Source organism: Neovison vison, chromosome 12 (assembly GCF_020171115.1).
Source record: "Neovison vison isolate M4711 chromosome 12, ASM_NN_V1, whole genome shotgun sequence".
Classification (NCBI taxonomy): Eukaryota; Metazoa; Chordata; class Mammalia; order Carnivora; family Mustelidae; genus Neogale; species Neogale vison.
This window is the reverse complement of record NC_058102.1, coordinates 66,538,427-66,564,814: the sequence shown is the minus strand read 5'-3', so window position 1 is coordinate 66,564,814 and position 26,388 is coordinate 66,538,427. Positions and strand designations below refer to the sequence as shown.

At 34.9% G+C, this 26,388-nt stretch overlaps 1 protein-coding gene across 2 annotated transcripts in view; it reads left to right on the top strand.

The window, feature by feature from the left end:
- Positions 1–26,388, top strand: part of CCDC91 (coiled-coil domain containing 91) — a 347,220-nt gene that overhangs the window by 239,170 nt on the left and 81,662 nt on the right. For both annotated transcript variants that reach the window (XM_044226465.1, XM_044226466.1), the window contains 3 exons: positions 18,662–18,754; positions 18,861–18,929; positions 22,194–22,370. In XM_044226465.1, the coding sequence (XP_044082400.1) occupies positions 18,662–18,754; positions 18,861–18,929; positions 22,194–22,370 (339 nt within the window). The remainder of the gene's footprint in view (positions 1–18,661; positions 18,755–18,860; positions 18,930–22,193; positions 22,371–26,388) is intronic.

Sequence of the window (26,388 nt, the reverse complement as noted above, 5' to 3'; positions counted from 1 at the left end):
TACTGCGAGGATAAATGAGACAGAAGAGAGAATTAGTGATATAGAAGACCAAATGACAGAGAATAAAGAAAGTGAGCAAAAGAGGGACAAACAGCTACTGGACCATGAGGGGAGAGCTCGAGAGATAAGTGATACCATAAGACGAAACAACATTAGAATAATTGGGATTCCAGAGGAAGAAGAAAGAGAGAGGGGAGCAGAAGGTATATTGGAGAGAATTATTGGAGAGAATTTCCCTAATATGGCAAAAGGAACAAGCATCAAAATCCACGAGGTACAGAAAACCCCCCTCAAAATCAATAAGAATACATCCACACCTGGTCATCTAATAGTAAAACTTTACAAGTCTTAGTGACAAAGAGAAAATCCTGAAAGCAGCCCAGGACAAGAAGTCTGTAACATACAATGATAAAAATATTATATTGGCAGCAGACTTATCCACAGAGACCTGGCAGGCCAGAAAAAACTGGCATGATATATTCAGAGCACTAAATGAGAAAAACATGTAGCCAAGAATACTATATCTAGCTAGGCTATCATTGAAAATAGAAGGAGAGATAAAAAGCTTCCAGGACAAACAAAAATTCAAAGAATTTGTAAACACCAAACCAGCTCTATAGGAAATATTGAAAGGGGTCCTCTAAGCAAAGAGAGAGCCTAAAAGTAGTAGATCAGAAAGGAACAGAGACTAGTTTTATAGTAATAATCACCTTACAGGCAATACAACCGCACTAAATTCATTTCTCTCAATAGTTACCCTGAATGTAAATGGGCTAAATGCCCCAATCAAAAGACACAGAATATCAGAAGGGATTAAAAACAAACAAACAAACAAACAAAACCCATCAATATGCTGTCTACAAGAAACTCATATTAGACCCAAAGACACCTCCAGATTTAAAGTGAGGGGTGGAAAACAATTTCCCATGCTAATGGACATCAAAAGAAAGCTGGGGTGGCAATCCTTATATCAGATCAATTAGATTTTAAGCCAAAGACTATAATAAGAGATGAGGAAGGACACTATATCATAATCAAAGGGTCTGTCAAATAAGAAGAGCTAACAATTTTAAATATCTATGCCCCTAACGTGGGAGCAGCCAACTATATAAACCAATTAATAAAAAATCAAAGAAACACATCAGCAATAATACAGTAATAGTAGAGGACTTTAACACCACTTTCATTGAAATGGATAGATCATCCAAGCAAAAGATCAACAAGGAAATAAAGGCCTTAAATGACACTCTGGACCAAATAGACATCACAGATATATTTAGAACATTCCATCCCAAAAGAACAGAATACACATTCTTCTCTAGTACACATGGAACATTCTCCAGGGTAGATCACATCCTGGATCACAAATCAGTTTTCAACTGGTAACAAAAGATTGGGATCATTCCCTGCATATTTTCAGACCACAGTGCTCTGAAGCTAGAACTCAACCACAAGAGGAAGTTTGGAAAGAACCCAAATACATGGAGGCTAAAGAGTCTTCTAAAGAATGAATGGGTCAAGCAGGAAATTAAAGAAGAATTGAAAAAATTCATGGAAATGAATGATAATGACAACACAACAGTTCAAAATCTGTGGGACACATCAAAGGCAGTCCTGAGAGGAAAATATATAGTGATACAAGCCTTTCTCAAGAAACAAGAAAGGTCTCAAATACACAACCTAACCCTACACTTAAAGGAGCTGTAAATGGAACATCAAAGAAAGCCTAAACCCAGCAGAAGAAGGGAAATAATAAAATTCAAAGCAGAAATCAATGACATAGAAACAAAAAAAAAACCTGATAGAACAAATCAATGAGACAAGGAGCTGGTTCTTTGAAAGAATTAGTAAGATTGATAACCCACTGGCCAGACTTATCAAAACGAAAAGAGAAAGGACCCAAGTAAATAAAATCATGAATGAGGAAACATCACAACCAACTTCAAAGAAATACAAACAATTATAAGAACATATTATGAGCAACTATGTGCCAGCAAATTTGACAATCTGGATGAAATGGATGCATTCCTAGAGTCATATAAACTACCACAACTGAACCAGGAAGAAATAGAAAACTTGAACAGACCCATTACCAGTCAGGAGATTGAAGCAGTCATGAAAAATCTCCCAACAAATAAGAGCCCAAGGCCAGATTGCTTCCCAGGGGATTTCTACCAAACATTTGAAGAAGAATTAATACCTATTCTCCTGAAACTGTTCCAAAAAATAGAAATAGAAGAACACTTCCAAACTAATTTTATGAGGCCAGCATTTCCTTGTTCCTAAAACCAGACAAACATCTCATCAAAAAAGAGAATTATAGACTAATATCCTTGACGAACACAGATGCAAAAATTCTCACCAAAATACTAGCCAATAGGATCCAAAAATACATTAAAAGGATAATTCACCACGACCAAGGGGGATTTATTCCAGTGCTGCAAGTTTGGTTCAACATCCGCAAACCAATCAATGCGATATAATATATTAATAAAAGAAAGAACAAGAACCATATGATACTCTGAATATATGCTGAAAAAGCATTTGACAAAGTACAGCATCCTTTCTTGATCAATAGAGGGTAATACCTCAATATCATCAAAACCATCTATGAAAAACCCACTGCAAATATCATTCTCATTGGAGAAAAACTGAGGGCTTTTCCACTAAGGACAGGAACACAACAGGGATGTCCATTACCATCACTGCTATTCAACATAGTACTAGAAGTTCCAGCCTCAGCAACCAGACAACAAAAAGAAATTAAAGGCATCCAAATCAGCAAAGAAGTCGTCAAACTATCACTCTTTGCAAATGATATGATACTTTATGTGGAAAACCCAAAAGACTCCACTCCCAATCTGCTAGAACTTGTACAGGAATTCAGGAAACTGTCAGGATATAAAATCAATGCACAGAAATCAGTTGCATTTCTATACACCAACAACAAGATAGAAGAAACTGAAATTAAGGACTCAATCCCATTTACAATTGCACCTAAAACCACAGATATCTAGGAATAAACCTAACCAAAGAGGCAAAGGATCTGTATGCAGAAAACTATAAAGTACTCATGAAAGAAATTGAGGAAGACACAAAGAAATGGAAAAATGTTCCATGCTTATGGATTGGAATAACAAATATTGTTAAAATGTCTATGCTGTCTAAAGCAATCTACATGTTTAATGCAATCTTTATCAAAATCTCATCCTTTTTTTTTTTTTTTTCAAAGAAATGGAACCAATAATCCTAAAATTTGTATGGAACCAGAGAAGACCCCAAATAGCCAGAGGAATGTGGAAAAGAAAGCCAAAATTGGTGGCATCACAATTCCAGACTTCAAGCACTATTACAAAACTGTTGTCATCAACACAGTATGTTACTGGCACAAAAGCAGACACATAGATCAATGGAACCGAATAGAAAGCCCAGAAATAGACCCTCAACTCTATGGTCAAGTAATCTTTGACAAAGAAGGAAAGAATGTCGAATGGAAAAAAGACAGTCTCTTCAACAAATGGTGTTGGGAAAATTGGACAGCCACATGCGGAAAAATGAAATTGGACCATTTCCTTACACCACACACGAAAATAGAGTCAAAATGGATGAAGGACCTCAATGTGAGAAAGGAATCCATCAAAATCCTTGAGGAGAACACAGACAGCAACCTCTTTGACCTCAGCCACAGCAACTTCTTCCCAGGAACATCGCCAAAGGCAAGGGAAGCAAGGGCAAAAATGAACTCTGGGGATTTCATCAAGATCAAAAGCTTTTGCACAGCAAAGGAAACAGTTAACAAAACCAAAAGACAACTGACAGAATGGGAGAAGATATTTGCAAACGACAAATCAGATAAAGGGCTAGTATCCCAAAATGTATAAAATCTTACCAAACTCAACACCCACAGAACAAATAATCCAATCAAGAAATGGGAACAGGACATGAACAGACATTTCTGCAAAGAAGACATCCAGATGGCCAACAGATACATGAATAAGTTCTCCACATCATTCAACATCAGGGAAGTACAAATCAAAACTACAATGAAATACCACCTCATTCCAGTCAGAATTCTAAAAATTAACAAGTCAGGAAATGACAGTGCTGGTGAGGATATGGAGAAATGGGAATCTGCCTACACTGTTGGTGGGAATGCAAGCTGGTGCAGCCACTCTGGAAGACAGCATGGAGGTTCCTGAAAAACGTGAAAATAGAGCTACCCTAGACCTAGCAATCACACTAGTGGATATTTACCCTAAATTTACAAATGTAGTGATCCGAAGGGGCATATGCACCCAAATGTTTGTAGCAGCAATGTCCACTATAGCCAAACTATGGAAAGAACCTAGATTTCCATCAACAGATTAATGGATAAAGAAGACGTGTTATATATATACGATGGAGTACTACGCAGCCATCTAAAGAAATGAAATCTTACCATTTGCGACGACACGGATGGAACTAGAGGGTATTATGCATAGCGAAATAAGTCAATCAGAGAAAGACAATTATCATATGATCTCCCTGATACAAGGAAGTTGAGAGGCAACATGGGGGGTTGGGGGATAGAAAAGGAATAAATGAAACAAGATGGGATCTGGAGGGAGACAAACCATAAGAGTCTTAATCTCACAAAACAACTGACGTTTGCCTGGGGGAGGGTGATAGGGAGAGGGTGGTTGGGTTATGGACATTGGGTATGTGCTATGGTGAGTGCTGTGAAGTGTGTAAACCGGGCAATTCACAGACCTGTACCCCTAGGGCTAATAATACATTATATGTCAATAAAAAAATAAAAAATTTTAAAGATTTTTTTTTTTAATTTATTTATTTGACAGAGAGAGAGATCACAAGTAGGCAGAGAGGCAGGCAGAGAGAGAGAGAGAGAGAGAGATGAGGAAGCAGGCTCCCTGCGGAGCAGAGAGCCCGATGCGGGACTCGATCCCAGGACCCCGAGATCATGACCTGAGCCGAAGGCAGCGGCTTAACCCACTGAGCCACCCAGGCGCCCATAAAAATAAAAAATTTTAAAAAATATATTAAATGTACTTTTGTACAAATTACAAAATGTACAATTACAAAATGTAATTTGTATTGAGTCCTTCTGGTGTCTGCCACTTTTTTAGGTCTGATTCTGCACAGCTTTCTTCTCACATTTATGCTACCTTGTTTCCTTGGATATTTTGTATTTTATGTTTGTGAGATCATCCTCATTGGAATTTTAATTGTGATAATTCTTTGATGCTTAGGATTAAGGTCAGTTCTTCTATGGAGTAATTGTTCTCCTTGTAACAGTCCTTCAGGGGCAAAGGTTTATTTTTGTTTTTGTTTTTGTTTTAAAGATTTTGTTTATTATTTATTTGACAGACAGAGATCACAAGTAGGCAGAGAGGCAGGCAGGGAGAGAGGGGGAAGCAGGCTCCCCACTGAGCAGAGAGCCTGATGCGGGGCTCGACCCTGGGATCATGACCTGAGCCTAAAGCAGAGGCTTTAACCCACTGAGCCACCCAGGTGCCCCCAGGAGCAAAGTTTTAATTGTGAATTTTTGAAATACATTGTGTGGGGGAATTTTTGCCCCAAACTTGCAAAAATGTAGCATGTGATTATGAATTAGCAGGGAACATCTGTCCTCACTCTCTCCGCACTCCAACTAAAAAAAAAAAACCCTTTCAGATTCTCTTTGTTTTGTGGGTTCTTTCTAGTTTACCAATTTAGAGTGTTATGTTTCAGGCCTTATAGCTTTATGTGAGTGTCCTAACTTTCCCCTTTTCAACCCTTAGGTTTTGTTTCTGTTTGTAAATATAGCCTATTAAAAACAAAACTCTCTTAATTTTAGCATTCCTGAGGTCTCCAAAGAAAAGTTAATGTATTCAGCCTTGTTTATCTCCATGAATTTGTGCTTTTTATCAGTTTTGCCTACTTACATAACTGTCTTATCAGCTCAGTAATATTTAAAGTGATGTTTTGTATTTGTCCAAAAATTTTTTACTGAGATTTTCATCGTATATTTGGATCATGTAACTAGAAAAGTATAAAACTCACTTTTTATTTATTCCTTTGTTTTATGTAAATTGTAAAAATTTTGTTTTATTAATGAGCTTTAAAATGGTATTCATTTTTCCTCTAAAATTGTTAGAATCAGCAAATAGCCTGGCAAGACAATAATGATTTAAACTACCCCTTTCCAAACCATACCTCTCAGAGTAAAAATGTAAGATGTTCTATAGAAAAACATGTTAATGAAACACTTTTAGGAAGTCATGTGTACTTTATTCCTATTAAGTGGTTTATATTTATTTATTTGTTTGTTTGTTTTCCATTTACCTACTGTTTTAAAATACTCATCATGTTAATTAAATATTCTACCCAAATACACATCTTTTAATTAATCTTCTTTCATCCATAAAACATTTTTGAGAGTATCTATTAAATGTGTTGAGAAATATGGAAATGGTGGTGTAATGAATAAATGTAAAATAAAATAACATTTTGAAATGACTTTGGAGATATATTACTTTGGGGAAAAAATTTATCAGGGCTAGATTATGGAAGGTCTTAATTCCAAATGGCTGATAATATACCATAGACCAATAGGGTCAGATTTGAGCACTAGGATCAAATATTTACCCAACAAAATATACCTAATCCAGATTTTCCCCTATGTCTGTGTTTTTCTGTACCTTGTAAAATTTAACAACAACAAAAAAAGAGTAAATTACTTGTGAAAAATCTGCATTTTCACAGCTTTTCAATTTTTTTCTAAAATATAGACGATATGTATGTTAGATTATTTATTTTTAAGTATTTTCAGTACATTTTAGTCCTGTCTACCGTTTTTCCCTTATAGAACCCTTATGATATTCCTGCTGCCATTTCAGGACATTCTGTTTTTTGTCTTTTGAATTTTATTAGAATGGTAGTAATTTAAAAAGAATAGTATTCTATCCACCAGTCTCCCGATAAAATAGTGTTCTTTTTCTTATGATCCTTTTCAATATTTATTCAAGTACTTATAATACTACAGTTATAATAATGATGGCTTTAGATAATCTTGTGGTTTTTCTTCAATTGTATTTTATAAAATATACATCTATTTATATAATTATATAAATACAAATATATTTATAAATATAATTCCATATATTTTTTAAAGATTTAATTTATTTATTTGACAGACAGAGAACACAAGTAGGCAGAGAGGCAGGCATATAGAGAGGGGGAAGCAGGCTCCCTGCTGAGCAGAGAGCCTGATGCACAGCTCGATCCCAGGACCCTGAGATCATGACCTGAGCCAAAGGCAGAGGCTTTAACCCCCTGAGCCACTAGGCTCCCCCAAACATAACTCTATATTGATGCATAGTTTTATGCTTAATAATCATATGATACTCCTTTTAGTTGACATACTATCATTTCTTATACTGAACCCATTTGTTGGACATTTTAAATGTTTTGGCTTTTATACTTTTATAACAAATTTCGCTGTATCTTCTTAGGTATTGTTTTTATTCTTTTGCATTATAAACAGTCTCCTACTTTTGTACAAAATGTCTTTTTGAAAATACACTAATACTGATTAATAAGTTTACCTAATATAAGAGTTTTCATTTCCCTGACATCTAAAAATTATGAGATCAATAATTATACCTTACCTTTTTAATTCATTTTTATATACCTCATCTTTATAGACAGATTACTCAGTTGTAGTATTTCAGTATTAGAAACTTTGTGTAGACTGTCCTTACTTCAGGGAGTATCCAATTTAGGGTAACCATTCATTTCAACAAGTTTAATGATTTCCATTTTATCATAATTGCATTTGTTTGATGAAACATATATTCCTATCACTTACGTCAACACTTATTTTTCCAAAATTTTATATGTGTAATATTATGTATTATATGTGTATATATGTGTGCACCCATACATATACATATACATATACAAAATAAGGATAAAACTGAATTTTTGACATAAGAAACACAATGCTAACTGTAAGAGCTGTGCTTGATATTGATTTTTGTCTAGCAAATCCTCATTCTGCAATAAATCAGAATATTCTTTTGTTAGCTTATTTCTCAAAAATGTCTGATTCTAACTAGTTTAGGGATATTACTGTACAGAGTATAAAAGTGGAGGTTATAAAATGGACAAACATGAGAAATGGAGAGCTAACCATTGGTATTTTCTGATGATAAATTTTAGGAGTAGGAAGCACAGACCAGACTTGGGGACAGTTACTATGGTATCAATTGGTTCCTGAAAAGTACTACACCTGTTGTATTATGTTTCTTAGGAGGTGCAGATAAATCTGTTTCTTTTTTTTTTTTTCTTTTTTGCTAAGGGTAGTATCTTATATACACGTGTCATTTATTTCATATGTCCATTTGAAAGGCACTTTTGTTGAAGCAAGCTTATTGTATTGTACTTAGGCAAGTGGATGAAATAATAGGATTCAGATGCATTTTCAAAAGCTATTTCATTCGAAAACGGTGAAGCAGAAATATTCTACTTAAACTTAGGATTGGGACATATCTTTGGCATTTAATAATATGGACACTATCCAAATATAGAAACCTCATTATGGAAGTATAAACCAGTCTTACCTTTTTTTGTGCTGATATATCACTCAATTTTTGTCTCATTCCTTTGTATTTCTCCCTTAAATCAAAGGCAAATAACTTCTTTGTTTACATTGTTTCATGCCTATTAGAAATAGGTCTGTTTAGGTGAAATAAGTGTAGTGTAGCTTGTATTATAGTTTTATTTTATTCACTTTAAGAAATTTATTAATATTATTGGACTTGTAACTGCTATGAGTAGATTTAATCTCATAGTTCATCTTTTTTAGGTTTTCTTTCTAAACAGTATTTAATGTGTTGGTCCATGAATGGGTGAGATGTCTCTGAATCACTTTTGATTAAGACATTTATTAAGTTTATTCAGTGTCTGTAAAGTCATGTTAAATGGAGGAATATATGAGCTTGTGCTTTAAGACTTTCCTACCAGACCACTTGATCTTGTTCAGGGTTTGTGCTTTACAGAAAGTGAAAGATGGTGCTTCTTGAGTTTGCATTACAGAATATATACTTAACACACCCACGCACATACCCCATGTATAAAATAAGGTGAAGTTTGTGGACCTGTCATAAATAGGTAACTGTATACCTGAACAAGAGCTTCTGTAACTGCTTAGTCTAACATTTAATATACAAAACACTGTCCATGTGTGATTGTGATTAAATCTCTTTACAATATCTCTTGTGACTCATATTCCAAGAAAGAAGAGATTTTTAAATATTTTTTATAGGAATCAAGTAAAAACCATATAACCTCCATATTTATATTTGAGTCTGCATCAAACATTTTTCACTTGGAAGAACTTCTTCCAAAAGGAAGAAATAGCATAATCTATTTCTGAATGCCTTTTGTTTTAGGCTGAATTTCAAAGGACTGTCCTTGAGACCTTTGCATTAAGCATCTACTCTGTAAGATTAATAGACCTGTTTAGTTTGCATTTATTTAATATTATAAAAACTCTAAAATTTCAATTTTTATGAATCTGTCAACATAATATTTTAGATAAGCAAAATGTAGTAAACTCTTCACTGTTCTTAAATGAGATTTCCTGGTATAGATTTCAATTAATTTTCATAGTGTTTTTTAAAATGCATAAAGGTATGTCTTGAAATTTTCACGGAAGTTCCTCTGTGTTTGATTATAAATATTTGGACAAGAATTTTATGATTGCATGTTGCCAGTTGGTTCAGCTTTGTCTCTGGACAGAACAAATGTGTCCAGAACATCCCCACCTTGGTATGGTCAGCTAGTAAGGTGCAGAAGAAAGTATTTACCATTCCTCATACCATCAAAAATCATGTGAGCCATTTCTAGGGTGTTGATACTTTTGGACAAGTAAGGAATTCTGTATTAAGGCAGAAGGCAGGTGTAATACAGACAATCTCCAGATATGCTTTATACTTTATTTTAGATAGAATAAAGGAAGGATAAAATCTTTTTGGCCAAGCTGTTTCTTAACATTATAATTTCTTGTTTATAGTGATTAAAGTCATCCAGAGAAGAAAGGCATTTGGCCCAGAGAGGAAAGTCATCCCTGCTTTTGCAGAGTCTCAGACAAGAAACAAACCTCAAGTCCAGTACACTTTCTACTACAGTCCTATAAAGACTGCAAAAAGAGCTCTAGTCATTTTCCTATTTGTGCTAATAATACTATTAATAGTTGAAAAGGTGTAGTAGGGTATTAGAAGTAGAAGTAGCATTTGTAAAGATATTCAACATATTTAGAGAAATTTAAAAAAAATCACAATGAGATACCATTTCCAATTACTAAGATGACTATAGTAATAATAAGAAAAAAGGAAATAATAAATATAGAGAATGTGGAAATATTAGACTCCTTGTACATTGCTGTGGGAATATAAAATGGAGTAATCAGAGAAAGCAGTTTGGTGGTTCCTCAAAAAATTAAACAAAATTATTATGTGACCAAATACTTCTACTAATAGATATATACTCAAAAGTAATTGAAAACAGAGACTCAATATACAGTTTTATATATGAATATTCATAGCAGCAAATTCTAATAGTCAAAAGGTGGAAACACCCCAAGTGTCCATCAACAAATGAATAGATAAAAGTGGTATATGTACACAGTGGATTATCATTCAGCCATAAACAGGAATGATACTCATATACATACTACAACATGGATGAGGCTTGAAAACATTTTGCCAAGTGAAATTAGCCAAACAAAAATATGAATACTATTTGATTCCACTTATATGAAATGTCTAGAATGGGCAAATTCTTAGAGACAGAAAGTAGGTTGGAAGTTACCAGGAGCTGGGATGAGGAGCAATAAGTCCTTGCTTAATGGGCGCACAGTTTCTGTTGGGGATTATGAAAAAATTAAGAAACAATGGGGATAGCTCCAAAGCATTGTGAATATAATTAATGCCACTTGTCTACTTTAAAAAGGTTAAAACAGAAAATTTTTGTTGTGGGGCACCTGGGTGGCTCAGTTGGTTAAGCATCTGGCTCTTGATTTTGGCTCAGGTTATGATCTCAGAGTTGTGGGGTGGAGCCTGCATCAGGCTCTGGGCTGAGCTTAGTCGGCTTCAGATTCTTTCTTCCTCTCCCTTCCCCTCAGCTCCACCCTACTTGCATTCTCTCTCTCAAATAAATAAAGTCTTTTAAAAAGAAGACAAGACATTTTTTTGTTGTTGTTGCACTTATATTTTACCACAAAAGAAAAATGGAAGTAGAAGTAGCAGTTTTAGTAGTATAATAGTACCTTATACATTGCTCAGTGTTCATCATGAGACGTGTACTCTATAGATATATTTTTTTCTGTTCTGACTTGTCATTTAAAATTTGTGTGTGGTATTTTTTTTCGGGGGAAGAGGGGTTCATTTTTATTTATCTATCTATCTATCTATTTATTTATTTCCAAAGCCTAAAAGTTATTTTGCAGTGAGAGGAAAAATTCATTGTTAATGTATTCCTTGAAGTTTTTTTTTTTCTTACAAAATAGTTCTATAATTGAAATGTAAGGAATTGATTCATGGATTGTCTTTTAGATATTAATATTTGTGAGGGCACCATCCCTAGAAACTAGTACAGTATCCTGTGTTGGTAGGCACCAAGTAAATATTTCTTGTATGCATGTTTCAAAAAAAGCATGAATTTATACATTTACATATAGATGTAGAAATTATGTATAATTTATAAGTTGATACATAAAGATAAACTTTAATGTAGGATAATTTAATATAAAAATAAGATATTAAAGTATGTTGTTGAATTTCTGCCTTAAAGATTGATCATCTAAACAATTTTTAAAAAGGAATAATAGAGGGGCGCCTGGGTGGCTCAGCAAGTTAAGCCTCTGCCTTCAGCTCAGGTCATGATCTCAGGGTCCTGGGATCGAGCCCCATACCAGACTCTCTGCTCAGCAGGGAGCCTGCTTCCCCCACTCTGTGCTTGCTGCTCTGCCTACTTGTGATCTTTCTCTCTCTCTCTCTCTCTCTCTGTGAAATAAATAAATAAAATCTTTAAAAAAAAAAAGACGAATTTAACAAAAATGGAATAATAGAAAATGAACATCCACAGGATACTGCTCACATTTTCTGTTGAAGTTCATAACTCTAACAACTAAAGATTATGAACACTTAAAAGTAGGTATGATGCTTTATGAGAAACATTTCATTTATATGATCAGTTAATCATCAGAAAAACCCTATAAACTGGATTTTAATCCTCACTTTCAGGAGATCATACTGCATTTCAGATTTAAAATGTCAAATACCACGTAACTAATGTAGAGCTAACAAGGAGAGCAAGAGTTTGAATCCATGTTTTGTGTCCTTGGATCCAGAGTTGCTGCCGCTACCCATTGTTGCTCAAAGTATAGCAGAGTGGTCGTGGTCGGATTTTACAGAGAGGGCTTGGTCTCACTCAAGTCTGGAAATAGGAAAGACAGCAGTCATGTTGAGAACAAATACACATTGCAATCTTGATTTATTTTGAAATAAGAAAACAATTTAAGAAGTTTCAAAATGGAATGTCTAGAGTAACTACTTTTAGTCTTGGATCATTTTTCCCTAGATTCAGGTACTCTGACAGGAGTAAAGCCCTGATTATAAGGTCTACCAGTTAGCAATATCCATGGAAATGAAATTGGTATGGATTATAAAAGTTAACACTCTATTTTACTGAAAGATATTTTTGAAATTATTATTGAAAAAGGGGATGGATGTTCCTTCTGAGGCCTTTATGTTTGAGCAGCAACTAATTCTTTATATGAAAAAAAATTCCTCTTCATAAGCAAACTTTATATCATACATTTATCAGCTATTTGACAGGAAGTCTAGTTAACATTTTTGAGTATCAGATACATTACCTGCATTACATCATTTAATTTTCAAAACTGTGAGGTTGGCATAATTAGCTTTATATAATAAAAGAAAAAACAGAGGCTTAGAAAAACTTAAGTTGTACCTTTCATAAGGGAAGAACTAGTGATTGACTCCAGGTCTATCTGATTCTACTGCCTGTGTTTCAGTCAAACATGATAACCACTACTACACTATGGGAATAAGATTCTAATGCCTGTATTAATTATAATGAGATATGTTCCCTCCCAAGGAGATGCCCCCAAAATATAAATGGAACAGAAGAATGTCTTTTTTTGACCTTACAGAAATACCGTAATACAGTTTTTGTAATTGTGGCTTATATGTTTATCTATTCTTTCAGAAAAGTCTCTTCCCTGAGAGTATGTATGTCTTTGAGAAAAAGAAAATGTGTTGGCTGATACAGGCATTGATTACTGAGTCAAGTTTTTGGCTGTGTGTATTTCTTGCAATTCCAATGGGAGAGATTCAGCTACCTAAATAACCTACAGTCTTGCCCCCCCCCATAAAAGTTAATTTGTCAAGAATGAGTCCCCTTTCCTTCTAGTTTTTGTGATCTTGCCATCTCGATTACATTCCATTAAGGGGCCAGATATAAGAATTGGGGGAGAATAGACATATCATGACCAGCACATAACTATATATCATGACCAGCACATAACTGTAAGACTAGGTGAACAGTCCCAGTGTATGACTGAAACTCAGAAAGTCAAAGAAACAGTCCTTCGAGATGTAACAGAGCCCTTAGTTGTATGTTGATTCTAGATAATCTAGTGCAAAGTCCATGGATTTTCTATTCAACTTCTACTGGGTCCCAGTTTTAGTTTAACTATTAATTAGTCCTGTGAATGTAGGCAATTTATATAACCTGTCTGGAACGCAGTTTGAAAATCTGTCAAATGTAAGTAATAAGACATTTCTGGGTTGTTGTGAGGGTTCCCAGTAAGACTTGTAAAGTTCCTAACACAGTGCTTGGTACGTAAGGTTGAGTCAGAAACTCAGATGTAATTCAGTGTTTTTAAAAAGTGATTCTAGGGGGCACCTCGGTGGTTCAGTGGGTTAAGCCTCTGCTCAGGTCACTATCTTGGACTCTCTGCTCGGTGGGGAGCCGACTTCCCCCCCACTCTCTTTGCCTGCCTCTCTGCCTACTTGTGATCTCAATGTCTGTCAGATAAATAAATAAAATCTTTTTTTTTTAAAAGTGATTCTAAATCTAGATAAATACGGTGAACTGAATATGCTCATCTCTTCTACCTTCTGTACCTCTTCTCTCTCAAAAATCACTAAAATGACACCAAAAGAAACCAAAAATAAATAAATAAAAGCAATAAACTAACAGGGATAAGATACAGGCAAATCTCACTGACTCAGCAGAGGCTAACATGTTGTAATCTTAGACCGTTGAGGTGAAACCCTTGTGAAACAAGCTGCTCTGTCCTACAAAACCGTAGAATGACTCAGGAATAAGGGGCACTAGGTGCTGTGGAGCTTGAAAAGCAGGAGGAATGGTTGAAACTTTCCATGCACATCGTTCTTAATTCAGATACTTACTGTATACCGTAGCAGGACAAAGGAGTAGTTAGACCTACTAATTTGACCTCATAAGGCAGGAACTAAAAACTGGGAGATTATCCCAAAATCCACCTTATAGTTACCTTTTTACCCATACCCTCTTCGCCCACATCCTACCAGTGAGAAGATTGGGGAATTTTTTTTCGAGGCAAAAAGAGCAGCTTAACAGAAAATGGTGCTACATAGACCTGACATTTGGAAATTGCCACCACAACCATGAAAAAGCCAGCTATTTGCAGTTCCTGTAAAGCTTCCCCACATACACAGTATTTCCTACCAGCGTTTTTGTGTCTGAGATTTTCGTACGCATGGATTGAAAAAGTTGACCAAACATTGGAGAAACCTCTTAAATGAGAAAATTACTGATCAAGCCACCCCCACAAAAACTTTGAAAAAAAACAAAAACAAAAACAGATAATGTGGAAATAGAAGGGCCCTTGCCTCCACCACCCATAACTATAATCAGTGCATTCAGAAAGAAGAAGAAGAACAGAAAAGATGCAACAAACATTCCCATTTTCAAACAGGGAGGATGATGAAATAAACAGCCAGGCTTGGCTTATAGCAGATACCAAATATTGTTGGTATCCCTGTGCCAACAGTGGAACAGTTTCCTTGGTTAGTTGCTCATCCCGTCCATGATTCTGTTCTCTGGAAGAATCTACCTTGTCTCTTTTCCTACTATTGATCGTCAGTAGTCAACTAAGGTATAATTTTGTATTTTCTTTCTGGAATACAGTTTGAGGGCATGCATAAAATATAAACTGTGCTCAGTCATCAACCTGCCAATACCAACCCTAGGAATATTTCATGAGGCTATAATTATATAAGTTCCCAAGGTACATGCACAAAAATCAAGATTTTTTTAAAAGGAAAATTTTGTAAACATAAATGTGTAAGTGGGACATGGTAAAATATATAATTAGGGTAATAAAAATAATAGCATAATTTTATTTCTGTAGAAATAACAATACTGTTGAGTTGAAAAGGCTGTGGTAGTTATAAACATAATACATAAAATGTATACATATAGCTATATATTTACATACACAGAGAGCCCTCCAGAAGGATGTTTGCCTAAATGGTTGTCATTTAGGTGATAGAACTCTGGGTGACTTTTTTTTACCACCTGACACTTTTATAAGAATAACGTATTTTCCGTTTCTGTTGTCCTTGATTAGCTACTTGTAAATTATTCATTTTATAAATTAACTTTAATTTTAAGAGTTAACATTTCTCATGCCATTCAGCGTCTTCTGAATCCTCTCTCCTTATATTACTTTTTTTCAGAAAATCATCTTATTTTAATGTTACTCTAAAAAAAAATCAGAAGTATAGGTTAGTCAAATTATTTTAAAGATTTTATTTATTTATTTGACAGAAAGAGAAGGCGTGAGCGAGAACAAGCAGGAGGAGCAGCAGAGAGCCCTGCTTGGCAGGGAGCCCAATGCCTGGCTCAGTCCCAGGAGTCTGAGATCATGACCTGAGCCCAAAGGCAGACGCTGAACCAACCTGGCCACCCAGGTAGCCCTAGTCAAATGCTTTTAAAACCAAATGCAAGTGAGGTCTTACCTGACATACAACTTGTAATAAGGAGCTTTTAGATATTGGGTAACATCAGGGCAATGCTGAGGCCACCTTTAGCTAGTAGGTAATTATTACTGTTGATAATGAGTATACTGATACGATCATTGCCGACCGTGATTCATTAGAGACCTGGCAGTTTCATAATTTCTCTAAGTCTCAGGCCACTCATCTGAAATGAGGAAGAATATTGCCTGATTTAGCAGTTTGTTGTGGATTTAATGTGGTACCACTACATGTAAAGCCCTTTTAACAATCTCTGAAACCTAAAAAATGCCCCCAAAGCATCAGCTATCATGACCTGAATGTATAAGAAATTCAGTAACCTAATTGTTGTTTTCTCAAGCAGATGGATGATTTTACTTAAAGTATCTTTTATGTAGGATACTTCTTTCCAATGGTAATTTTGAGTTTATTCTTATAGAAGAAAGCTCAAGAGTAGTCTTCTATTATAGTGTACTGTCAGAATGAAGAAATAATGATCAGGAATGAATTTTCTAAACACTACATTGTCATTTCAGCTAACATACCCTCTTGAACTAGTTCTTGGACCACTGGAAAAACTTGGCCTACTTACAATTAATTACTTAATGATTTCCATTAACCTGACTTATTAATGTAACAGTTCTTTTTAAGAAGAAATGATTTTCAAAGCTATTAATGACTCTGAAAACTTCGTTGTTTAGTTTATTTCTTATAGCTTTTATTGGTTTTCTATTTCGTTATGTTTATCCCTACCACAAAGCCTAAACTGAATATTTTTGGTTTCATATGGGAACTGTATTTATCATTTCTAAATCTAATTCTTTGCCTGGTATAACATTTTTAAACTTTTTTCTCGTGTGTGTATTTGAAGTAGGATTATGTATTTTTTTTTCTGATTCAATGACATTTATGTGTATCTAGACTTAAAAGAATATGAAATTAAAGTCTCAAAACTTAGCATACGATAAGTCTACTGATTTGTCAGCTGCTTTCCCCAAATTGATATGGTACAAATAATTTCTCATAATCAAGTTGTAATTTGTATCACAGTTTGGATTTTTTTTTTTTAATGAAAAAGCACATCATGTGATTTTTCTTATTTTCTTGAAAAATAAGGTAAAAAATAAATTTATATTTAAAAATAGGAATAATAGGGGCGCTTGGGTGGCTCAGTGGGTTAAAGCCTCTGCCTTCCGCTCAGGTCATGATCCCAGGGTCTTGGGATCAAGCCCTGCATTGGGCTCTCTGCTCAGCAGAAAGCCTGCTTCCTCCTCTTTCTCTTGCCTGCCTCTCCGCCCACTTATAATCTCTGTCTGTCAAATAAATAAATAAAATCTTTTAAAAAAAATAGGAATAATAGATTCTCTTAACTAGACATGGCTGTTTGGTCACTTACTCTTCATGTGGACTGTTCCCTAAAAAATATTGAACTCAGAACAACATTGAAAGACACCGATCCATTTTATGAGACTGACGCGCTACCTACTGCGCTAACGAGGCACCTTACAGATCCATTTTAAAATACTGGATATTCAAATAAGTTCATATTTAAAGAGGCTTCAAAATCAGAGGAATTGGAGAAAATGTTCTTCTTTGCCCTTTAGTAACTGAATGTGAAATCTTTGTAAGTAGAAATATATATATTCTTTTTGGTTTTGTTTCTCGTAAAAGCACTGTTCCAGAACAAGTATCTGGCTTCTCTCTGTTGAAGATATTGATGATACAAAAGTTGAATTTTCTTGGGACGCCTGGGTGGCTCAGTTGGTTAAGCAGCTGCCTTCAGCTCAGGTCATGATCCCAGCGTCCTGGGATCGAGTCCCACATCGGGCTCCTTGCTCGGCAGGGAGCCTGCTTCTCCCTCTGCCTCTGCCTGCCTCTCTGTCTGCCTGTGCTCGCTCTCTCTCCCTCTCTCTCTCACAAATAAATAAATAAAAATCTTTTTAAAAAAAAAAAAAAGTTGAATTTTCTTGGAAAACTCTCAATTCCAAGTGCCCAATCCATGAAAACTGGCTAATGGTTGTGTGTGCTTTTTTGCTAGCACACGGGAGTAAAAGTAAATACATGAATTCTGTATATTGTAACATTAGCTATCACATAAATAAGTTCCTGTTACTGTTTTATTTTCTGAATCTTAGAGTGAGAACAGTAAATAACCTCTCCCTTTCTTTAACAGTGCTTTACTAGAAGCACAAATAATATGTTATGATCATTCATCAGACATCAGTTATTATTTATTTGCTTCTTTTGCCGTAGACTAATAACTTTAGTGAGTAGTTTTTCTAAATTTAATTTTGATTAAAGACATTTTATCATTTTCTGATTTATTTTCCATTTTGGACTAGTGTGCCTAAGTTAGATCTCATGTCATGTACGTTGCTGAGTTTGGGGCCACAAGAAGTTCTTTTGCGCTGATTGGAAAAAGGTGAATGGGGTTTTTTTGGTAAGTCTTCGTTTCAGCAATCTACCCATTGTTTCCTCTAGTGACTATTTCAGTGCGGCCAGGCCAGTGAATTCCATGAGCTATACTCCTTGTTGATAGATTATTGGTCTCAGAGCCATAATCATAGTCTGTTTATCTTTCCTTGTAGCATCAGAGGCTCCTTGAAATGTTAGATACAGAGAAGGAACTGCTGAAAGAAAAAATAAAGGAAGCTTTGATTCAGCAGTCTCAAGAACAGAAGGTAATACTTGAAGTTTGCTCGGAGTGTAGAAAGAATGTGTTGTTACCTCAAATAATTATCTCAAATAATACTTGTACTGTCTACCCAACTGTCTTATCATTTACAGGAAATACTGGAAAAATGTTTGGAGGAAGAAAGGCAAAGAAATAAAGAGGCATTAGTATCTGCTGCAAAGGTATTTCTGTAATATTGGGTTTCTTTGTAAGTAAGTGGAATTTAAACACTGACTTCATTAGTGGTGGCAATCTACTTTTTTGGTATAAGCCAATCTACTTTTTTTGTTATAAAACCCCACTACAGAAAAATCAGAGTTTTTTTCTTTCTTGTTTTTCCTGTTAAATTTAGAATTCTGCTATATGTATTATGGTTAAATTTACATTATACAGGACTGGAATGACATCAAAATACTGCAGATTTAGATAATTATTGTTAAAAGAGAATATATGTTGTGACACTCATAAGTACTTGGTATATACAGTTATCATCACATATAATGTATGTGTATGTAAGTATATATTTGTAAAAAGATATGTGACTTTTAAAGCCAATTTTGAAATACTTCTAAGTAGTGTATCTGTAGATATTAAATATACATATGCCAACAAAACATAGCACTAATTTTTGAGATTTAGATTTAAATTTAGTAAGCAAATATTTTGAAAATTTCATATTTGCACATCACTGTGCAATTTGATGACTGTGATTTTGTCTTAAAGAATTTACAGTCATGTAAGTTATTACTTATTACCAGTAAGGTATGGCAGAATGTATTAAGTTATTATGAGTATATAGATAGTACTTCTGTGTCAGGAGTTTTTAACAATAAATTACTTTGAAATTAGCTTGAAGGGTGGCTAGTATTATGAATTGTGAGTCTGAATTTTATTCCATAGATAAGGGCAGACACATTGAAATTTTTGAGTGTAAGTATGACATAATGATAATTTACATTAATTTGGGGAAAATTAGAAGCAGGGAAAAAAGTTAATAGAATGTGTCCAAAGTCTGTGTAAAAGAGAGTGAGTGGCAGAAGTAAAGTAGTAGTAATAAAGGAAAGAAATAGACAAATTCTAGAAATAGTAGATGGAATTATCATATATTTTGGGGGTGGATAATATAGAAGGAGGCCAAGTTGGGAACCGCCAGCGTACTGCCTCAGAAAGAACATGGAGGTGGTACTGTTTCTTTGGTATAGAGTTTGAGGTGCCCATGATATATTCAGATGGCAAGGTAAGTAGGCAACTAAATCTACCTGGCAGCTCAGAGAAAAAAGGAATGACTTGAAGATGCTAATAAGGTTTGTTTCTTTTTTCAGCAGACAGATGGTAATGGTAACCATGGAAATTATTGTTATGTATAATCACCTCACTGGAGAGTATAGAGTAACAAGTGGTACTAGGCTTGAACCCTGAAAGAACTCCAAAATTTAAAATCGAGAGAGAGGAGAAAGTTCCAAAGAACTGAACAGAGTCAGCCATATAAGTAGAGTAAAAGCAACATGCTGTTATGCAAGCCAAGAAAAGGAAAACAGAAATAGTCAACGATGTAGGAGGTCACTTTGATGTCAAGAAAAGTAGGGATTGAAACAAACAAACAAACAAACAAAACAGTTATTTGGATTTAACAAAATGGAGAGCTTTGGTAAGCATAGTAAGAGAGTAGTTTCAGGGAAGAATTATAGAGTAAAACAGGAGTTCAGAAAATGGTAACTCACTTTGATAACTTGTCTCAAATTTGGCCAACTGGAAGGAAGAGAAAAGGGTGGGCATCAAAAATGGGAGGACCATAGACATTACTACATCCCAAAGTATGATGGTTGTCTTGAGAGAAATTCTCCTGTTTGAGTTGCAACTAAAGTCAACAGTTTTTATGGAAAACCATTTTACTGAATAACAGAGACTATGCAGACTTTAGTATTTGGCAGACATTTTCTCCAAAGTAAACAGAGTGAGCCCAGCATCTCCAGAAAACTGTTTTTGTTGCCCATGATAAAAGTTGAGCTTTAAAGCAAAATTAGAATTTTGGAAAATTTGTATCTACTTTCAGATACTTAAAGGCTTTTCTGATGAGATTGATGATTATATTAACAAATGTAACCTTTGTTTTTGTTATGATATAATGAAATGTGTCAAATTCTAGAGGAGATGCATAGTATACTGAATCAATATTTTCCAAATAAAAATGCTTAAGAAATTCATGCATAAAGGACTCATTTAAAGTGCAAGAAAAGAAAATGTGGCAGAATACAAAAATTTCATTGCAACTATATGATTTTCCTTACTGCAGCTACCTTTTTTTTTTTTTTTTGAAGATTTTATTTATTTGTCAGAGAGAGAGGGAGAGAGAGCAAGCACAGGCAGACAGAGAGGCAGGCAGAGGCAGAGGGAGAAGCAGCTCCCTGCCGAGCAAGGAGCCCGATGTGGGACTCGATCCCAGGACGCTGGGATCATGACCTGAGCTGAAGGCAGCTGCTTAACCAACTGAGCCACCCAGGCGTCCCTGCAGCTACCCTTTAAGAACTATCCTGTGTTGGGCACCTGGGTGGCTCAGTCATTAAACATCTGCCTTCAGCTCAGGTCATGATTCCAGGGTTCTGAGATTCAGCCCTGCATTGGGCTCCCTGCTCGGTGGGAAGTCAGCTTCTCCCTCTCCCACTCTCCCTGCTTGTGTTCCCTCTCTTGCTGTCTCTCTCCCTATCAAATAATACATTTTAAAAAATCTTAAAAAAAAAAAAAAGAACTATCCTGTGTTAAAATTTTGATATGGAACCAATATCTACAAAGATCCAAACTGGCTACTAAGTAATCCTCCCTTTTCTACTGCACATCAGTGTGAGACTGAGTTTTCTTTATGTCCTAAGCCATACTACAGATTTAATACAGAAGGCAGATACGAGAACCTAGTTGTTTTCTATTAAGTCAAATATTAAGGAGGTCCACAGATTTTCTTCTCACTTCTTCATTTTGGAAAATATAGTTATTTTTTCCATAAAAGATATTCATTAATATACAGTGCATTTAATGTTAATATAAAATTAGTTAATAAATATTTTTATTTTGTCTTGGTTTGAGTTTCTAATATGGTGATCATAATATGTACAACCAGCATAAGCAAAAGCTCTTTGAAGTACTCCATAATTTTTAAGAATGTAAAGAGACTCTAAGACCAAATAGTTTGAAACTGCTACTTTAAGTTAAGGCTTAGTTTCTGTGATGTTTAGATGTGCCTTGGAAATAATGTATGAATATTTGTACAAAAACAAGTAATTGATTTGATTTTTACACCAATTATTAAGTATGGATAAAAACAACAGCGTCAGAACTAAACCCTAAAGAATTCAAGTTTTGTACCTTTTAGGTTAACCCAAAACTTTCTTATTCAAGGATTTATGCAGTCACTCATTCAAATATTTTCATTTAAGTCATTATTTGTTTTGAAGCTTGAGAAAGAAGCAGTGAAGGATGCAGTTTTAAAAGCCATAGAAGAAGAAAGAAAAAATTTGGAAAAAGCTCATGCTGAAGAAAGGGAGTTATGGAAGACTGAGCATGCAAAAGATCAAGAAAAAGTATCTCAGGCAATTCAAAAAGCTATACAAGAACAAAGAAAAATAAGTCAGGTTAGTAAAATTCACTCTTTGTAAATACTTCCTTTTTCTTTATTTTTCTCAAAATGTAGTTTCCTTATTATTATTTTATCTTAAAATCACCATAGTGGACATATCAGTATTAATTATTTTGCTTTTGATAGTAATATTTTAAACTAATAATTTTTAATGTATCAGTGTATTTCTACTTTCTGATATTGCAAATCCTATAATTTTATCTTTTTACCATTTTTTTAAAAAGTCAGAATCCAAACTTATGTTTAGTTATTGCAGCTACACAAAACTCCTGTTTAATTTTTTTTCTTTTTCACAAATACGTACATAAACACACACAATCAATGCAAAATTATATATATAGGTAGAAAGCAGTTTGATTCTCTTAATTATGTCAGATTTATGTATCTGTATGATCCATAGCTGATACTGATAATTAGTAGGACTTCACAGATGATACCTGTGGTTTCATAAACGGTATTATGTATCAACAAGTATGGCCTACATACAAAATAACTTTTGTCTACTTAAGTGAACAGTAAAAACTACAGTACTTTCATTTTCCATAATTGAATTTGCATGGCTCTATTTTCCATATTTCTAGTCTTTTCGTAACAGAGGCACTGAAATATACCTGAATAAATTTCCCCTTAAAGAAGTGTAAAGAGCAAAAAATAACATTTGTAGAAGTCTTTGTTTTCCATGATAAAAGTGTTACATACCCTACCATTGTTTATTCAGTCATGCATTATAAATGTAGCTAAAGCAACTAACATTTACCAAACAACCCAGAAGACTTTCTTACAATTCGTTAGCTAATCTTCATGAAGCCTTAAAAATGTCAATGCTTTTAATATCCAGGATAAATGTTACGCACTTTTTAAAAAAAATGTCACTTAAATTTATTGTCAAGCACATAGTCACCCATTTGTTATAAAAATTAAACAGATCTTTATGTAGTATTTGTTACAAGAAAACAGTAGTGTAGTGACAGATCTTATTTTATTATTTATTTGCTTTTTTCTGTTAGAGTAATGATTACTTTGTAATTCTTCTGTTGTTAGTATCATTGAATACATATTGAGCACATATTGTTTATAAGATGTTTAATTGTCAGTTGGTTGGAATTTGATGCTGGTAAGGTCACGATCTTTGGTTAAATTCTGACTTGGGAGCATTTACTTAAAACTTTTTGTGGCCACAGACCCCAATCCTCTAACCTCACATAGATGTGGACTGTTAGTCACCATGAACTTGGGCAAGAGTGCATGAATAAATCCGCACATGTTCATCACTCCAACAGAAAAGTATATATCATAAAGGGCATAATTCTCTGCTGGTTTGTCAGGAGCATTCTTGCCTACAGAAAACACTATAATATATGATATACTTTAACATCTGTTTGCCACAGTTTCAGAGTACTGTGAAGATAATCCAAGCCTGTCATGAATAAATGCATTGTATTTATTTTCTTCCAAATGTTTGCATATTTTAGGTGCATGTGAGAAAGTGAGTATGTGTGTGTGGTATGTGTGTCTGTGTGTGCTTAACTGCTTTGTGGCTAAGGGAATTGAACAGAGAACATATATAACAGAAAAACAATGTTTCTGGTTAACTTTGGGCTTTCAAATGCGAGGTCGTAAATGTCAAGTGTATTCTGTCTTCTTAAATAGCTGCTTTCATTTTCATGTAGTTGCAGTTAAGAAACTACAACCAAACAATTGTCATTCCATTAGCTCCTTAGAGATTCATAGTTCTAGTTTAGAAAATTGACAAATTACTTCTCTTGGGAGCCATATGAAGTTCCTATCTTTGGTTTATTTAGGCCAGTAGGGTAAGCAAACAAATTGACATGGTCAGACTTAATTTTCAGTGTTTCACATTAATAACTGGAGTGACTGCCTGCCATCTCCCAGGGACTGTACTTATTTCTGGTGATGGAATAGTAAGAAAAGAACCAACAACTTGCCTGCCTTCTTGTGAAGAAGACTGATAGGAAAGTATTCAAGCCTAACAGAGTGTGAAATAGTGATCAGTGTCATGAATTAAAATGGGGGCGCCTGGGTGGCTCAGTGGGTTAAGCCGCTGCCTTCGGCTCAGGTCATGATCTCGGGGTCCTGGGATCGAGTCCCGCATCGGGCTCTCTGCTCGGCGGGGAGCCTGCTTCCCCCTCTCTCTCTGCCTGCCTCTCTGCCTACTTGTGATCTCTCTCTGTCAAATAAATAAATAAAATCTTTAAAAAAAAAAAAAAATGAAGCTGGGCACCATCGAGAGAGTCAGGGAATCTCAGTGGGGGAGTCAGGGAAGGGCTGACTCAGCATTTGAGCTGAGGCCTGCATGGAAGTCAGGAGTTTACTTTGTGACTCCTTGGGGAGAGAATGTTTCAGGCAGGGGAATAGCAAGTACTAAGGCTCTGCGGCAGAAAGATCATTGGTGTAATTAAAACTGTATGGTACTGTTATGGATACAGAACAGGTAGACCATTGGATTAGTTTGGAATACAGAAGGATGTAAAATTTTCTGCAATTCATAGATCTATAAAGATGATAGTACAAATTAAGTAGGATAAGTTACTGTAGCAAATAGCAAATCATGGGCTTTAATCTGAGTTGCCTGGAAAGGGGCCCATAAAAGTCTGTGAAATTCTGCAAAACTATGGATATGTATAGACTTTTCTCATAGTTTTTAATTAGATTCTCAAAAGTATCTTACTATTTAATCCAGAAAAGATTGAAGATAATTGTAACTGGCCACCCATTTCTTTCTGGGCTTTGTACACTAAAACGAATTTCAGGTAGATTAAATGTTCAAACTTGCAAACTTAATGTACTAAAAAGCAATTGAACAAATACTGATATTCTTAGAAATGGAGAGTCTAAGCACTTCAGGAATGATAGACTAAAGATCTCTGGAAATTAACCTTCACCGTAGAGGGAATGATAACACTAGCAAAATTGTCAAAATCAACTTTTTCAGAACTCTGAATATTAACCAAAGGTTTCAGTAACCCAAGGAGTATTTTATTCAGCAAAAATAGTTAAAGCTCACTAAGAACATCAAGATTTGTAGATTTTAGCTTGCTTTACTACCACCCTCTTTTCTCTAGTTGCATAGTAGATTTAAAAAGTAGAAGCTTCACAACAATGATAGCTATGAAAAATAGCAGTGTAGAAGCCACTGGAATGGGCAGACTAAATCTGGAGCTCCACACACACAAAAAAACCTTTCTCCAGGGAATTGGTGTGACCTATCTGATAGCTTCCCAGAAAGTCCCCATTTGCTTAGAGCTTGTGTATTGGGAGAGCCCTAATTTTCATATTGTTTGTGAAAAGCAGTAAGTGGCAATTGTTTAACCTGTGCCTGAGACAGAAATACCACTTGGTCAAACAAGCCCGGCCAAAAAACTTAAAAGGGACATTTGGGAAATGTGATTATTATAGGTGGCTTTGAAAAGCTCCAACTTTTAAAAATAATCCTGGATTTCTTGAGGGCCATACACATGCACTAGGTTGTGCACCTGCCCAGGAAAGACCTGAGAATACCCTAATCTCTCACCACTGACTTGATTTGAATCTCTTCAAGCAAAAAGTGAAGGCTGAGACAGAATTGTAAACTGGCAGTGTTAAAGGTGTTACCCAGCATCCACACTCCCCGGGAAAATGATGGATCGCTTATCTAATTCAAGGTATTTAAGGAATTCACTATCTAATTATTTGCTGACCACCTGGCTAACCCAGCAGAGACCTCAATGGCTATACATGACAAAAAATACAGACTTTGCAGAATTAGGTCAGGAAAGTTACTAGACAAATAACAACAAGAACAATGACTCCTGGGAGCTGAAAGAGATATGATTTCTAGAATTGCTATATTATATTATTTTAATGTCCATTTTTATCAACAGTAGGAGATATGCAAAGAAACAAGAAGGTATGGCTCATGTACAGCAAAACCAAAACAGTCAATGGAAGATACGTTGATACTGGACTTAACAAGGACAAATCTGCTAGTATAAATATGTTAAAAGAATTAAAGG